The sequence below is a fragment of the Micropterus salmoides genome, unplaced genomic scaffold (genome assembly GCF_014851395.1).
Source record: "Micropterus salmoides isolate LMB-PRFRI ecotype aquatic unplaced genomic scaffold, ASM1485139v1 Ms_hic_scaffold_8, whole genome shotgun sequence".
Lineage (NCBI taxonomy): Eukaryota > Metazoa > Chordata > Actinopteri > Centrarchiformes > Centrarchidae > Micropterus > Micropterus salmoides.
Window position 1 is genome coordinate 13,359,129 of NW_024044570.1, and position 16,738 is coordinate 13,375,866.

Below are 16,738 nucleotides of genomic sequence, written 5' to 3' on the forward strand. Positions count from 1 at the left end.
CAGCCACTGGCAGGATTTCCTGATATCAGCCACTTCTTCTATTTGTGGTACATGCCGTTCAGCGTCTTGACCCTCCATGAAGGTTCATCATCTTCCTTTTCCTCACCCTCGGGTTTCTGCTGCCTGAGGTATTCACTAAGCCCTTCATCTTTAGAGGCCATCTTCCTGATGTACTCTTGGATCTTTGTCGTTTCATCCTGGACAGTGGTCTTGACACTCACAAGCATATCTAGGATCACTGTTGCTGTGGCGTACATCAGCTCATTGGTTTCGGTTATGACTTTAGTAGGGATGCTATGTAGTGTAGGGGTGGGAATCTCTGGGCACCTCACTATTCGATTACGATTCAGAGGGCTGTGATTCGATTATAAAACGATTATCGATGCATCTTGATGCATCACTTTTTCTATATATAATTACTAAGCATTTAATTTGCACATTAAAATACAAAAGAAACATCTCCTAATTAGCTTAAAAGGACTTGTTTGCATCCCTAATTTACTTTATTAACCTCAGCTCTATGGTCCATTTATTTAACATCAGACTCCTCTGAAAGCAGACATATAAAATTAATTATTAGGATATAGCCTACAGTATGTGTACACAGGACAGAGCTGTACACCAGTTTAGTCTAAGCTTGTACCTGATGTTCTCAACCGTTGACTAGTAGGTTAGTTAGTAATGATACAGCTGATAATTAATATTACTTAGTTACTAATTTAGCTAGATAAATATTTTAGCACATTTCACGGGACCCAAGGACGCTTTACACATCGTTACAAAACAACAAAAAGTCATTCAGGATTGAATGCCATGGTAAAGAGCTAGGTTTTTAGTAGATTTGTGAAAGTGTCCAGACAGGCTCTTGTCCAGGGGAGATGTTAGCTAGCGCTAGTTTAAAGATGAGTAAGTGAAGTAAGCCTTGCTGTATTTGCTAGATTATTGTTTATTTGTTTGAAAACACTGTCTATTATACTTTGAGCAACAGTATGAGTTTAACATTGCAGAGAGATTATATTTCCACCAGTGGGTATTATCCAGCCTGTAAAATCTGCAATGTGTGTCTATGAATAATATACTAGCATATCTCTGTTTCAGGCTAACAGTATTACAATATGTTTTAGGTAATATTATACGTATTCTAATTGCAATCCAAATAGTGCATGTTTGAGACCTTTGCAGTATGTATTGTAGTTGGGTTCACCCATTTTATGAATAATGAATTGTAATTAGAGCTCTAATTATGCTCTAAAATATTCACAAGTTTTTGCTTAATAGGTCCCCTAATACACTTGGTTGGGGTGAAAATTAAACAACAAATGACACATAAAACAGGAGGTGAGAAAGGGAAAAAAAAAAGTCCAAATGGTTCACAGAAGCAATAAAAGATCTCTGCCAATAATGACACACAAACATATCCAGTAGAGAGTTTGAATACACAGAGCTGTGATGAAGCAAACAATGAGACAACAGAAGATTAGACTTTTCAAATAATCCTTAAAACTATCAACTTGTGTAACTTCTGTATTATATTCACTGTTGGCTGTAAACAACTTGGCTATAAACCAGTGCTTCTGCATGGTGTTGTAATGCTGGAAATGAAGAGTGAACTGAATGTGAAACAAACTTGTTTATTTCAACACAACAGAAAGTACAGTCTGAGACTAAATGTTTTTGCATGGGAGTTTTTCTGCTCTACCATTAACTGTCAGCATCACTCAGAATATGTCTCCAAAGTTCATAGTGCATGTAAAGAAAGAATATCAGAGCAAAATCATAACCACTGAGCGTTTCTAAGGTAAAAGGTCTCTCTCAAGACAGACACACCAGCAGTCTGGCTTTTTAACATTGTCCTTTTTAGATATTCAGGGGCATGGCTGTATGGATGGCTGAAAGCCAGACTGAAATATCTACTGGATGGATTGCCATGAATTTGTATTCTCTTGGGGTGAATCTAGTGACTGTAGTGAACTCCTCTGTCAACATGAGGTTGATATGTCTGGGCCTGGTATGTTAAATTGTGAAATTTAAATTGTCAGTCATGTTGCCCCCAGGATTAAAGTATAAACTTTGGTGATCCCCTGACTTTTCATCTAGCACCATCATCAGGTCAAATTGATTTATGATCAAATACCTGCAAAACTAAGTACTTTCCCATTTAACAGCACCTGTAATAATTAGCAAATGTTGGCAAGCTAAAACATCAACATGTTATTGGCTGTGTCCAAAATCACCATACTATCTAGTGGGTTGTATGGAGAGGACTACATAGTGGGCTCACCCGCAAAATGAAAAAAAAACACTTTATCTCGGCACAGTTACTTACATAATTTCTGTGGGAAAGTCGGTCGGTGGACTGTTTTTTTCTGTCAGCGCAATGCATGATGGTATATACGGCTTGGTTAGTGACCGTCAGTTTGAGCTACTTCTCAAAATACATTCTGGGATACTTTGAGTCCACTTAATAGGGTATAATAATTCTCACTACACATTCGGACAGCGCTCCAAAATGGCAAGCTCTACTATTTAGTGAGTAGTGGGTGATTTCAGACTGTCATTGTCATTTTGAACATGTTGGCATGCTGATGTTTGCATTTAGCTCAAAGCACTGATGTGCCAGCCTTATAGAGCAGCTAGCATGGCTGTTCACACTGTTATATCATTGGGAGAAAAGAATAGTTCATTCAACATTTCTGCAGATTATATTTAAAATACACATTGTCAATGTTAAGAATTTCAGAGGAGGTGTTAAGTGATTCCATGCACCATAATCCTCTTTCAGCAGACTCACTATCATCTTCTGCTTGATTAAGGCATATAAATTCAGAACAGCTGGCACAGCAGTAGCAGCCTGTCCATAGAATCCGCATACACACCACTACATCTGGCATGATGGGCCCAATTACCACAACATAGCAGTTATGATATCAAAGATCAAAGCTGCCATCAATTTCTAAAGTGACATAGAAAGACGAATGATCCGAGGCAATTACCAGTTTGTTATAAGCCTCTGAGATTAGGAGGGAGAGGAGGCACAATGAAGTAGATTGCACCATCAGGTGTCAAGTGGATCTTTATGTCAATAAATATGGGCCTCCCTGGATGAATTATAGAGAATCTGTAGTTTTTGCTGTTCAGGGAATCCTAAAGGTTATCAGTAAACATTCATAACCCAGACAATGACTGTGTGTGAGAGTGGCGCACTGTAGAGGAGCTGAGACAGTGCTATCCATTTGACATTTCTGTCAGTACTGGTATTTGAACTGCTGGGTAGCTCTGACAAATGCCATGACTGTCACCGGCTCAATTTTAATTACACCTGACTGATTCTTTTGGGGACTCCGGGATGAACTTAATTAGCTAGCAAGCTCTTTGGCTAGTTCTGGCGTTGGTTGGTACAACTCGCACCACTTCTTCTTCTGTGGCTTTTCACTGGCATTTGATGGCCTCTGTCTCACACACTGTGAGAATTAACAAATGAGGGGAGAGCAAATGGGCCCAGGTGATGGCAGGAGTCTACTTTTCAATACCAACTTGGATGTTAATGTTTGGTCGCTGAATAAACGGAGATGCTTTTAAGTGCAACAGACTATAATGGAAATGGAAGGCGTTGACCATGGAGTACAACCTCAATATCACACTAAATGTCATACCTTGGAATTATAAAACGGCACTGTATGTAAATTAAGTAGAGTATTCCAGTAGGAAGTGCTTTTATAGTTGGATGGTGTCCTTCACTGGCCAGTTTGCACACATTAAGTGTTTTATTAGATATTAATAGACTAACAAAAGAAACCAGTGAAAATAAGAGTGCTTGGCAACAAAAACACACATAATGCCTACAGGTAAGCGAGAACAATTTTCACTCAAAAGAAAGTGTGTATAATATCAGGAAGACTTGGTTCGTTTTTATATTTTACCAGTTTCTTAAATTGGAACAAGTTTTCAGTAAAATGGAAACACAGAAGTACAGAACAGTCTTCAGGCAGTAATGTATCCGTGACACTCCAATTTCAGCTATAGCACACTGACAACTTTAGATAATACAGAGAGCAGAGTATCCCAGCAGTTCTCCCCTGCATATGACAAGGCCATAGCGATGATAAAGTGGTTGGTACATTTTAATGAACACAAAGCCATCCAAGTGGAAGGTGATTTTAATTGAAATCTCCTTCTGTTTAATCACTTAACATATCCACAGAGGGGAGAAAAAGTGAGTTACTATTGAGGAGATATCGGAGGTGAACATGTGTTCAGTGAACAAGTCATTCTGTTTCACTGACTAAACTAGACTCGTCCTTACCCTAGAATGAGTTGCTGTAGTTTGTTGCTATTCTTTGCACTCTTTACTTTTCTGACATGACACCATTTCCTAACGCCCTCCACCTCATCTTTATCCATTTTCCCTCAGCATCGTCACTGTAGACTAAAACAGCACAGATTGTTGCTGTTGCTAATTTTCACACTGTTCACACTAACCACTTAACAGAAATGTAAAAATTTGCAAAGCAACTCAAAAAAATATCTATTTTTAATTACAAATTTAATTTGCTGCAGCCTTTCAATATCATGTAAGTTTTTTTGTTCAGTTTTCACCAGCTACAAGTTTTTCTACATACAATTCAAGCCACCTGGCACTAAGAAACAGCAGATTTTGGTTCTACCACAAATGTCTGAATAACAAAACATGATCCAGTGTGATATTGTACCAAAAAACAATAATTTATTATCATTTCTTTTGCAAAGATCACTATTATCACACATTTTACCTGGCTACAAATGTGCCAACTACGCATTACTCGAAATTAGACCATTGACATTAACTCCAAACAAATACAGGGATTTTAAAATTTACAATATTTCAGTTAAAAATGAGGCATTTGGAATGAGGATACTGTACATGTAACTGAACTATAAAGTCTGTTGATAAATGGCAATCCATTCAGTTCACCAGTTTAGTTTTTCAATTATCTAATATGCTGTGTTCTGAGTCCTGCTCAGTGGCAATCATCCTAACACAAGTTAATGCGACCTCAAACATGATTCAGTAACAACAATACAATATCTATGAATTTTTCCAGTTACTAAAAACTCAAATCATACAATGTATGAGTAAGGCTGAATATCACATCTCTGTTGCACAGAGATATCCAGAGAAAGTTTGTTTGTGTATGAAATCAGATTGCCACACAAACGTAACATTGATTTTGTTTTTGCTGTTAAGGCTATGCTGAGTAAAGGTGTATGTAGAGAGTACAAATGATGTAAAAATACTGATATGTAAAAGCTATGAGCAGGTCCATCTGTTGTTGAATATGTAAGAAAAAACTCAAAACATTAAGCAAAAATAAAAGTGAATACAAAATATTTTTTACCCAAAAGCTGCAAACAATACAAACAAAACTGCAACACTGACTCTTGAGATGTTTGTGTTACTTTATACCAAAAGATCCATCCGTTTTAAAAGTATAATTTCTTTTCATTGACCTGTCAGTGTAGCAGCTTCCAACGGTGTTGTATTGTTTCCTTGTTTGTAAGAAAAGTGGCTCAAGTTTACAAATTACAGAATCAACACATGAAGAGTTTCGCTGTAACATGAGGTATTGAACTTTTAAAAGATGCTTTTATAAAATTGCTGATGATAAAAATAATAATAGCAAAAGTAATCTGTTGACCAGAAACCTTTGCTCATATAGACAATTTACAATGTTCAGTAATCTAAAACCTCAAGGATCCCACCACCCGACAAAAAACAATATGGCATTTTGAAGTGAAACACCAAGAGTTTTAAGGGATCTTTTCGCTTTCAGATCACTGGATTTCTATCTAATTCATTGCATTTTAGGGATTAAACACATTCTTGCTGTAGTTATGCTCAGTCTTTTATTAGGAGCAAGTTTTACAGTACTGTGGAATGTGTGATCCATGTCCCTTTTTTAAAGATGAAATTTGGAACTTAAAAAAACAAAAACGTTCATTAGATATTACAATTTTATGATGTCTGCATGGCTAACAATTTAACTTCAAGTCCACGTCTATGCACCAATAGTCTGAAACATAATTTAAACTACCTCTTGAGTTACTGATTTCAGCTTTAAAGGATTAGTAGATCTGCTGATTAAAAGGAACATTAAAAAAGTCAGTGAAAGACAGGAGACCGACAGATTTGTTGTGTGTTGCAACTGGCAAGTGTACATAATACACAAAAGGAAATACTTAACTTTTCTGAAGATGCTCATAAAACTATTTTGAGATATATGGTTACAACATAAATATGAAAATAGATTCGAAAAGATAAACATGTTTAGAGCAAAGGTATAAAATAATTGTATAGCCTTAATTTCATAGAAACTTTTTTTCTGCAGATTGATGTGAAAAACTAATGGAAAAACATGAAAAAATGGCATGACAATACTCATAAATTCTTTACAAAATGCTTTTTGGGTTACAAAGTGTGAAAAATATTCCTATTGTCCTCATAAAAACGCCACATTGAACGAGGCAAGTATATTATACCGCATGGGGTAGAATGTGTGGTTTTTTTGTGTTTTTTTTAATTTATTTTTTTATACAGTAGTGACTGATAAGAAGGCATTGTGCACCTTGGCTTCCTCAGGGGCCTTAGTACCATGAGTCATCAGCTCCTGGATGGTCATCCAGTTGTCCAGGATCTTCTTGTTGCGTTTCTTCATCATCTTCTTGTGACTGAGCTCTATAATGCTGACTTCCTTGCGACTCTCGCTGCTGCTCTGAGGGTTCTCCTTCAAGCTTTCCAGCCGGCTACGCTGCATGAACTCTCGTCTTTTCCTCTGTTCTTTTGCTCTGACCAGGTGCTGCTTCCTTTCCTCTTTACTCCAGTACCTCCCCATCTTCATTTCGCTCATTGCATCATCATCCGTGGTCATTCCCCCACTGCGCTCTTCTTTAATCTTTAGGGCTCTCTCCCTCAGAATCTTGTCTCTCACAGGCCTCTTGGTGATGTAGCGTGTGCCGTCGCTGCGGATTTTTACCTTCCACTCCATCTTGGGCTCAATAATGGGCCTCTGAGGCTCTTTGCAGACACTGAGGAGGCTGAGCTGGCTCTGAGCATACTCTACAGCTGAGCGCTGCTGGATCAGTTGCATGTAGCTCTGGTAGTGGCGGGCATGAGCTGGGATGTTGACCTGCCTCTGCTGGGAACTGAGGGACGGAGAGAAGTAAGGAATCTTGGAAGCACGTGGCTTTAATTTCCCGCCACTCTCCTCCTCAGCCCGAGGTGTCTGGTTCGACTCAGAAGGATTGCTGTGGTCAGGGCTGCTACTTTTGCCTGGGACTGGAGCACGGCAGGCTGGGATGGGGCTTGGGCTAAGAGAATGGCCAGTGGGAAGGCCACTGCAAAGGTTCCTCTGGTTGGTGAGACTAACCATCCTCTGGAGTGAGTGCTCCGGAGAGCGGTCCATTGCCAGAGGAGTGCTCCGTGAACTCTCCGCTGTGTTATAGGCACTGGAGCTGTCCTTATCCGATTTCTCCAGCCTCTCATTAATATCTGCCAGCTTACCCTTTGTGGGCTGACTCCGATGGAGGCTTTGGTTTTTGGTTGAGGGTGCAGAGTTGCCAGTAGAGGGAGACTGCTGGCCCTTACGAAGGTTATGAGCTTGCATGATGTTCTGACATTCAAGCTCGATGCTGCGCAGCTCCTCATTGAGCATACGTAGCTCATGCTGTACGCCGCCCTGCTCCCCCATGCTGCACTCAATAGTGCTGCGGCGGCTGTAGAACAAGTCGTACTCGCCGCTGTTACGTATCTGACACTTCAGCTCCAAGAGCTGCTGGAAACGATCACCCTCAGTTTCGTCGTCATCCTCATCCTCTTTGTCCTCCAGCCGCGGGGAGCTGGCGGTGCGGTGTGTGTCCCGATTGTCTCTCAGGCACTGGGATAGACGTCTCTGGATGTGTGCCAGGACATTATGCTCCGAGCTATCCATTCTGTCTTTTATACTCCGTACACTGTCCTTATGATGAGGGAGTGTGGAGCAGGTGGGCTTGTCGTCTTCTGCTCTCTGAAATGAATAAGATGAACAAGCTCAGCCTGAAATACACGTTTATAGATGGATGGCACTTAAGCCACATGCAAAATTGTAATGCACTTGTTTGTTTTTTTTATTGGCTATTTTCTGTCATTTACTGGAAACTTGTAATGTGTGATCCTGTGTGTAAGTGTTTTCATCTTACAACATCCTTAAATACTAACATCTTAAGTGAATAAAAATATTTACACGTTATACATCGTGTATATATGGAAAAGTACTCTGGTGTTTTGGTATAGTTTTCTGTTTTACCTTTTTTATGGATTGAGGACAGAAAATAACAAGTCACCAGAACTACAGCATTTACTGGTTCAAGAAGTGCAACCCTATTCTGCATTCTCCTGAAGGATTACATATACTGTTGTGCGGTGTTAACTCTGTTATTCAGCTCTGTTACTTCAGGGATTGTTTTCTCTCTGCCATGTCTTTGAAGTTCCATTTATATGGATTTTTGGAGCATGCTATCCTCCCAACAAAACAGAATATTAAATTATGATTCCGAATGTTTGGAATTGAAATAGTTCAACAGTCCCCTTGCATAAATATTCATAATCATTATTTTATATTCATATTTCAAAAGAGCAAAGCTTGTTTTCATCGTTTCAAGAAAGTCTGTGAAGAGTTTGATTCAATCTCTGCTACTGGCTAGATCTGGTTAATATTGACTGTGAATAATGTCCTAATACAGTCAAAGCAATAATTGGTCAGTGTGATGATATGATGTTTAGAACACATTGGGTACTACAGTCTGTCCATCAGTGGGATGGTTAACTTAAATCTATTGCTTTTTGAGTTTTTAGGGACTTTATTCTTATTGAACAGAGCAAATAAAAAAACAGGCTTTCCAGAGGTTCTTAAACCCAGATAACAAAGCTTTTGTCATTGACTTGCTAATCTGGTTACACAAAGTATATCTTTTGCTGCTGTCTGACCTGTTCATTCTCCTGCTCCTCCTGTAAGGCAGCCAATTCCATCTCCTCTCTCTGCTGCTCCTCCAACATTTCCATCTTCAGCTGCTCCAGGAACTCACTGTGCTCATCATCCAGCCAGGCCTCCTCCAGCTAAGGGTGAATGAAGAAGGGAAGCATATGGCGAGAGAGAGAGAGAAAGGGGCAAGTGTTATTTGTCAAAGCTTAAAGCTTGTGGCGACACAGTGTCTAAAAACAAATACTTGGGTGTTCCAAATGGGTGCCCAAATGGGATTTTCTGGGAAGACAAAAAAATCACCAGGCATGGTTTTGAAATAAGAAACTGCAAGCATTAATATGGTGTGTTGTTTGACTTGTATGCAGTTTTCTATTTCTTACCCAACAAAACGTCTCCTCTTTTAAACATGCATTGTAAATCTTAAAATACAGCCAGTACAATTTTTAATGGACATAAGAATGCCACCTTTGACACATTTGCTCCACACCATCCATCATCTGTTTGTCTGCTCGATGTGAACCAAATGGGATCCATATCTGAAGACTTAAGATTTACTACTGAGAGACTCATTTAATTACAAAGAGTCTACTATTGCTCCTGGCTCATCTGCACTGCGGTAGTGTCCTTCCGCTTATTCGCCATTGGCCTTGGGCCTGAACTCACTCCACATTAGCATGCCATTAGCTTTTATGGCTTACTGTTGGAAGTCAATTACAGTGGCGCTACGTAAAAATAAAACATGATGAGGTGTCTCAGTGGTGGCTTCCACTAGGAGTGTTTGTGGTGGAGGGGAGGTGAGAATGGCTACCCCAGACTGCTAAGGTTTACTCTGAGGAAATATACTGTATATAAGAGACCTTCAGGGCTTTAAAAAGGGCTTACTTCACCCATGTTAGGCTTATGGTAGGTGTTTCAGTTAGTGGCTGAAAGATCGCATGTTAAGTGTTTGGTCATTTCTAACCTGCATCTCAGGTCTGGCAACCAGCAGCACGATGTTCCTACACTTGTCACTGGAGAGCGCAGCCATAGCTTCCTCTCTGTCTTGTACATCTTGGCCATTAATCTGAAGATGACATACAAACATGATTACTGTGGTAGTTAAACCAAACGCAAGCAAGCAAACATGTATTTCATATACAAATACAAACATTTGAACACAGGCACATGCATACATACACTGAGGCCAGCTTAATCCTCTTCATACAAAAGCACATAAGAAAAACAAAGTAGCACAATAAAAGTGGCACTGCACAATAATGCCTTCTTTCCCGGGGAAACTGTAAACACTCTGTGCTGCTCCCTAATATGAAGCAGGACCCAGCAGTGATTATGAATGGGACAGTGGCCGTGGGCCGACGGGGCTGTTGTGTTCACCAAAGTATCCGGCAGCGTACATACATCTAGCTGTACAATTAACTGGCCACTGACAGGGGGCGTCCATCTTTTTGCAGGCAGAGTAATGGCCCTGTCACTGGTGGATAATAGTGCCAGAGTACTGGTCTGCTTCACAAACACACGCATACACCCTCTCCAGGCTTAAAATCAGTCACTCAACACATGGTAGACACCAGCAGACAATTAGACCAACCGTGCTTATGTATCCATAAGTATTTACTTCTCCCTTCACTTTATTTCTCATTTCCCCTCTCATAATGTACTACTTATTAAAAGACATTTTCTACTTAGAATACTTATGTCTACTTCTCAATTCGTAGACCTTCACTTCATCTGCCATTCACACTGTAACTCCCATTCACTGTCATTGTTAAAATAGTTCACATTACTTATTTGTGGTTCACTTGTAAACTTAAAAATGCAATAATGAATCCATCTATCCGAGCCTCTTTTTGCTTGTTGTTTTGGTTTTCTGAGCCTGCAAACTTTGCTCTATTTAGTGTAGAAAGAAAAGTTTGACTTTTTGAATTTAATAAGGTGATAATGTTGTTTCCCGCTTGTTTTGCTGCCCCCATGTGGCCAAAATCCCATTAATGCAGCTTTAACATTAAAATTAGAGGCTCTGACTAACCTACACAATATCCTTAACCACAGAGGCAACGCTATCCACCCTCAGCCCTTACAACTGCCTCTTCTTGTCGGTAGCAGAATTTCTCTGAATCGCAAGCCTGAAGATGAACCCAGGGGCTAATAACAGTCATAGCCTCTCAGCCATCCCACAGGAGACAGTGAGCTGCAGCACAGCACCATCCTGAACCAGAACTCTTAAAAAACCCTGCTGGTGCTGAGTCGGTAACTAAAACAGCCAGGGGGGCATTTCTCCCCCTCTAACAGTCACAGAAGGGGCGAGTTCCCCCTTTAATGTGCTGCCATTAAAAATGAATGGGCTCTCGTGCTGGGAGACAGTGGCTGAGTGTGACAAAATAAAAGCACGTTTTTATGTTTATGTTGAGCCTAATGTGAGTTTGTGCAGAGGGGGCCAGTGAGAGAGTGTGTCTTACTGTACCTGCAAAATTCGATCCCCCTCTCTGATGCGTCCGTCTCTGGCTGCAACGCTGTTTGGACTGATCTGTGAAAGTAGAGGGAACAAAAAATGCCTCTAAAACACTTTCAATCTTAAGTTAAGAGTGCCTGAAAATGTTGTAAGTCATTATGAAGACATCATCCAGCTAGACATGTCTAGACAGTTATCAAAAATGTGAGCAACACAGCTACTGCCATGGGAAAACCTTAGATGTTAAAGGGGAGCTATAATGCTTCCATTATTTTCTTACAGACACACACACAAATATATAGTTACGATGTCAGAGGTTCATATTAAATGTAGCCAGAGTTTTACAAAATAAATTAAACATATGTCAAATTAATCCCTATGAGGGACGTCCCTGTCCACACGCTCCGTCTGTTGAAGTTAGGTGTGGTTGTGAAAGTTAGTTTCTTGATGGACAGATGGGTTTACTTGTTGCTAAAGTAACCGCTAACTATTAATAACTGTAGCTGCTGTTAGCTAGTTAGTTCAGTTAGCTGTGCAGCTAGCAGTCCTATTAGCTAACGGCAGCTACATTTAGCAGCAGTTAGCGATTACTTTAAATCTGTCCATCTAGAAATTCCATAAATCAGTTGAGGCAGGGCAGCCGGAAGACATCAGATGGAAAACCAGAAAATATTTTCTCCATATGACATCATCCAATTCCACCAAAATCAATGAATAAACTTGAATAAAGTTGTGTGTTTTTGTACAGTAATCTTTGAGACTCAGCCCCCAGAAACACTTGGTTTTTCCAACCCAATTCTTGGTCTTGTAAACAGTGAATTTATCAAGTTCAGTGCCCCCATATCGCTATTTTCCAAGCTAAGTTACTGTAGCTGTCATATGGCGTCAAGTACATCGGAAAGAGGATGAGGCGATGTGGTTGGTGCTAATCGCTAAAAGTCAACGCTGTGCCATAGAATGGACACTTGAAGCGACCGCTAGAGCTGCTGGGAGCATCTTACACTGAGTTTCACAAAGGATCTTCAGAAACCTATTTGTGATATCAAGGACACCAGCTTCATGTTTTATACAATCTATGGTACTGCCCCTCAGCAGGTTTCTGGAAGTTGGCCAAGCAGAAGAAAGTGGGATTTTAGGCTGAATGGCTTGTTTCGAACAGAGGATGAAATGAGAGGTTGCATAAAGGGCCATTTTAAGATGAATAAGGATTTTTCTTTAAAACTTTAATAATGAAAAGCTACTCTAGTGGAGTCCCAGAATAAAAATATAGAGCTGAAACCAGCTAAGAGGAGGACACTTTTGTTTCCAGTGAGATATTATTGAAATTATATAGTGACTTTAACAGTTGCTGCTCAAGAAACAAAATTTAGTTATAATCAAATATAAAGTTCTAATCCATCAATATGTATGAGTATCAATAAGAGTGTATCAATAAAATCTTAACAATACCCACCCCCTACTCCTAAGAAAATGGCAGTTTTCAAAGTCCCCAACAAACTCAGTTATCACTGCCTCAGTTGTTATATTCTGGCCGGTTTATATAGCACAAGCCCCTGCATACAGCATTTACAGCCTGTAACTCAACCTCAATGCATGATGCACCTGCCCCTCCTGTAACTAATGCCAGTGAACAAGGGGGCAGGACACTTTCATTGGCCAATCAATCGGTGTCTGGGGCCATTTGTTTCACTCTTCTATCAGGTAGGATCTCTGGAGATGGTGAGGCGCTGTGGAACTCCATCTTCATGATAGTCCACCTCTTCACAGAGCAGTACTCGGTAAACTGGGAGGGAAGTCACTAGACAGAAATGGGGGTACGACTGGAGAGAACGGAGCAAATTGAAGGTAATCTTTCTGCAGTTATGGGGAGAGCACCCCAACCCTGAATAATCTACAACAGAAAAAAAACAATTTTATATTAGTAATCTATTAACTGTTGATATTGTGAGTGACTAAATGCAGTTTTGCCACACTGCAAAAAGGTTTGACTCTTAGCTTTGGTCAGTTTTGTGTGGAGTTTGCTTTTCTCACTGTTTGAACAGTGGGAACAAAATTGATCTGGGAATCAAAGATGTAGGAGGTGGATTGAAAACTCTAAATTGCCACTTAAAGGTCCAGTGTATAATATTTCTCAGTGTTTCCCAAAGGATTTTGTGAGACTACGGTGGGTGTACATTGACTCTCTAGGGGGGTCCGAGCAGGCAAGCCCCCCCGAAAGAAATATTTGCATTTATTTTGTGCACTTTAAAAGCATAATAGAAGATAGATCTATGACGGACTTTGCGCTCTTGTTAACTTTGCGCTGCATTCACCAAGTCCAATGATGCAATTTGATAATTACATTGTATGTTGTGCTTGTAATTTACAATTAAGATTTAATAGCCTCTCTTCAGGTAAGACTGTCATACTGTAACACTTTGTAAAGTGAGAAAATGACGCTAACCCTGCCTGTCAGCTCACTCTGCTCCTTTTAACTGCATTTATCATAAATGCTCTAATACATGTGCACTCCAAATTTAGCAGCTAGCTTGATCGCATTCTCACAAACGAGTGACAGTGGAAACACTCAATGCTGTTCAAACCCTTATTTAACATTACAGTAATTACCTCAAAAGAAAAGTGGTTGTCTCGAGTCGGATGCCAAAGTGTGTTAGTGAGTTTACAGCAGCGGGGAGCAACAGCGCAAAACACAACGTTAGCTGGCTTTAATGTTAATATATTTTTGGTTCATTTTGAAACTATGGTGGAACAAAATAGTAGTTGCCATAGTCTTGTTAATTAATCAGAAACGGTATCTATTGACATAATGAACTGTTATGTTTTTATTACCTTAGAATGAGCCATTTCTATCTCCATAACCATGGGTCCACCTTACATGACGTCGCGATGTTGCGCCGCAGTATTTCGTCACTATGTTCTTGTAGAATTCTGTGTCGACGCGCATCCCTATGTTGAATACATGCGTTCGAAGAAGTAATAATATACAGCAAGGGTCAGCTATTAAGTTTTGCATCAGAGCAATTTTTATCCATTAGATGGTAAGTGAGAACATAAGACATAATATTTGAGCTAAATGTTACGGTATTTGGTTAGCTCAGTCGGTAAAGCGAAAGACTCGTGTAGAAGATTGCGTGTTCGATCCCACGTCGCGAGAATTATTCAACAAATTGATTATGAAGGGACTCTTTCTGCGGCGCGGTGGTGCAGTCACCTCGCAGCAAGAAGGTCGTGGGTTCAAACCCCGGTTGCCCCGACCTTTCTGGTTGGAGTTTGCATGTTCTCCCCTTGTCCGTGTGGGTTCTCTCCGGGTGCTCCAGCTTCCTCTCACCATCCAAAGACATGCAGGTTAATTGGTGTCTCCAAAAAAGTTGTCCTTAGTTGGGGATGTGAGTATGAGGAGTCGTTTGTCTATGTGTGGCCCTGCGATGGACTGGCGACCTGTCCAGGGTGTACCTGGCCCCCCGCGACCCTGTACGCAGGATAAGCGGTTGACGATGGATGGATGATGAGACTGTTGCACATGCTCACAATAAAGCATGTGCTGCAGTTTGTATGTATTCCTGTGGTTCTCCACGCAGAGGAAATTTAGAGGAATCACGTTTCTTTCAGAGGTGTGTCAAGCAGGCTACAGACTTTTTAATGTCATTCAGAATTTTTCAAATTAAAAGCTCTCAATTCTACTCCAAATAAAGCATTGTTGTAAAGCATTGTCAAAAACGTTCTCTTGCTTTTATTTTGCTGGCAAAACCACTGAAGAGGAAGTGATTATGTGAGTAATTGTTGCTGTAATGACTAAGATCCATTTCCGCACTGCTATCAAAGCACCATATTCTAGCTGCGGGCCAGATATTATTGCTGGCGGGCAGTTTTGGCAAGGGGGTCACTAAGAGAAGTAACAATATTGTAAAATGCCTTTTGTAAACTATCTATTATGTGGTTTATAATGGACTGTGGTGCAGAAACAGTGACAATGTTACACACTCTTGGCTTGCATTTTCCATGTTATCGGTCAGTGTCTAAGTTGCAATAACATAGTTTTACTGAATAATAAAGTAAATATAATTTCTTAATATATTTATCTAAAGAAACCTAATTTCTTGACTAGCTACTCTCTGCTGTCTCAGATGACATCTTTTTTCCTGTGTCAGGCACCCAAGCTATCCTATGCTCTTGAAATGCCCTTTAATGTGAATGAGTGTGTCTACTGTGCTGCAATATAAGTGCTACCAAGTTGGCAAATTTAGCTTGTTTTCAAATGACCTTGCATTGTTCTTAATTCCTTGTTGATGTGTTCTCACTACTTATGCAAGACCAGAGCATGTAACACCTCTTCCAACACATCCTGTATACAGTGACATTCAGCCACCTCATCTTAATGCAGCGCACACCCCTTAGCTCTACTTTTTTGCAGAGTAACACTTAAGGATGCTGCCAGGAGCAACAGACCACAGTGATTTATATTCTGCTCCGCTCTCAAAGCGAACACCTTGCAGGGTCCGAGGCAACTTCAAACGAATTGGGGAGAAAGTTGGGCAGAATGGAGAACAGTATTTTTTTCAGTCTTATTGCTAACACGTATCTCACAGCTTGCTTGTTGATGTCAGCTGTACTGAAAAGACTGGGTGAACAACTCAGACAAGCCCTGAAAGTGTATTTGTTTTTTTCTGTCATTTCAGGTTGGTAACTGACAGTGTAATCATACAGTTAGAACATTGCCAAACTGTTCAATAATGTCACCTCTGGTTGATAAAGAGATCAATTTTAAAATGACTATACTTGAGAGAAACCTGCTTTGCTCACATGAATACTAAAGTAAACTATAAATTGAAAGATGAATATTAACTGTCACAACTGATTTAGTCTTGGAAATCTTGCTTCTTCAGTTGTTTAGGCATTTTACTCAGGCACATTGATCTGGCCATTGTTGGTTTCTACAACTGTGTATGATATGTAAATGTGAGACTTCAAAGAACTGAAATATAAAGGATGTGTGGAATATGCATATACTGTTTGCCTCAAGAGTATTAATATTTTCTTTTTTTCTATTTCAAACAGCTAGCAGTCCTAACTGTAGTGGTTGGCACAAAAAGCTACCAGGAGGATGGATATAAGTATGTTGCATGTTTTCTTAGTGTCTCCAGGAGTGAGTGGAGAAAGATAAGAGATTGTGTTTAGAGACTACCCAAATGAAAATTGAAAAGTTTGTGGGAAACTAAGTTGGAAGATGCAATATTCATTGTCTTATATGAAGGAAATGAAACTTTTCAATCCAAGTCTATCATAAGTTATTTACTCA

General features: G+C 39.9%; 1 protein-coding gene and 1 long non-coding RNA gene across 3 annotated transcripts in view; one reads left to right on the forward strand and one right to left on the reverse strand.

Annotated features, from left to right (window-relative positions):
* The window catches only part of LOC119893651, a 96,992-nt gene that overhangs the window by 60,547 nt on the left and 19,707 nt on the right, over positions 1-16,738 (forward strand). The window lies entirely within an intron of this gene.
* Positions 4,702-16,738, reverse strand: part of LOC119893649 (PDZ domain-containing RING finger protein 4-like) — a 132,949-nt gene continuing 120,912 nt past the window's right edge. For both annotated transcript variants that reach the window (XM_038705937.1, XM_038705938.1), the window contains 4 exons: positions 11,455-11,517; positions 9,955-10,056; positions 8,999-9,127; positions 4,702-8,039 (listed from right to left, as the gene is read on the reverse strand). In XM_038705937.1, coding sequence (XP_038561865.1) covers positions 6,567-8,039; positions 8,999-9,127; positions 9,955-10,056; positions 11,455-11,517 — 1,767 coding nt within the window. In that variant the 3' untranslated portion in view covers positions 4,702-6,566. The remainder of the gene's footprint in view (positions 8,040-8,998; positions 9,128-9,954; positions 10,057-11,454; positions 11,518-16,738) is intronic.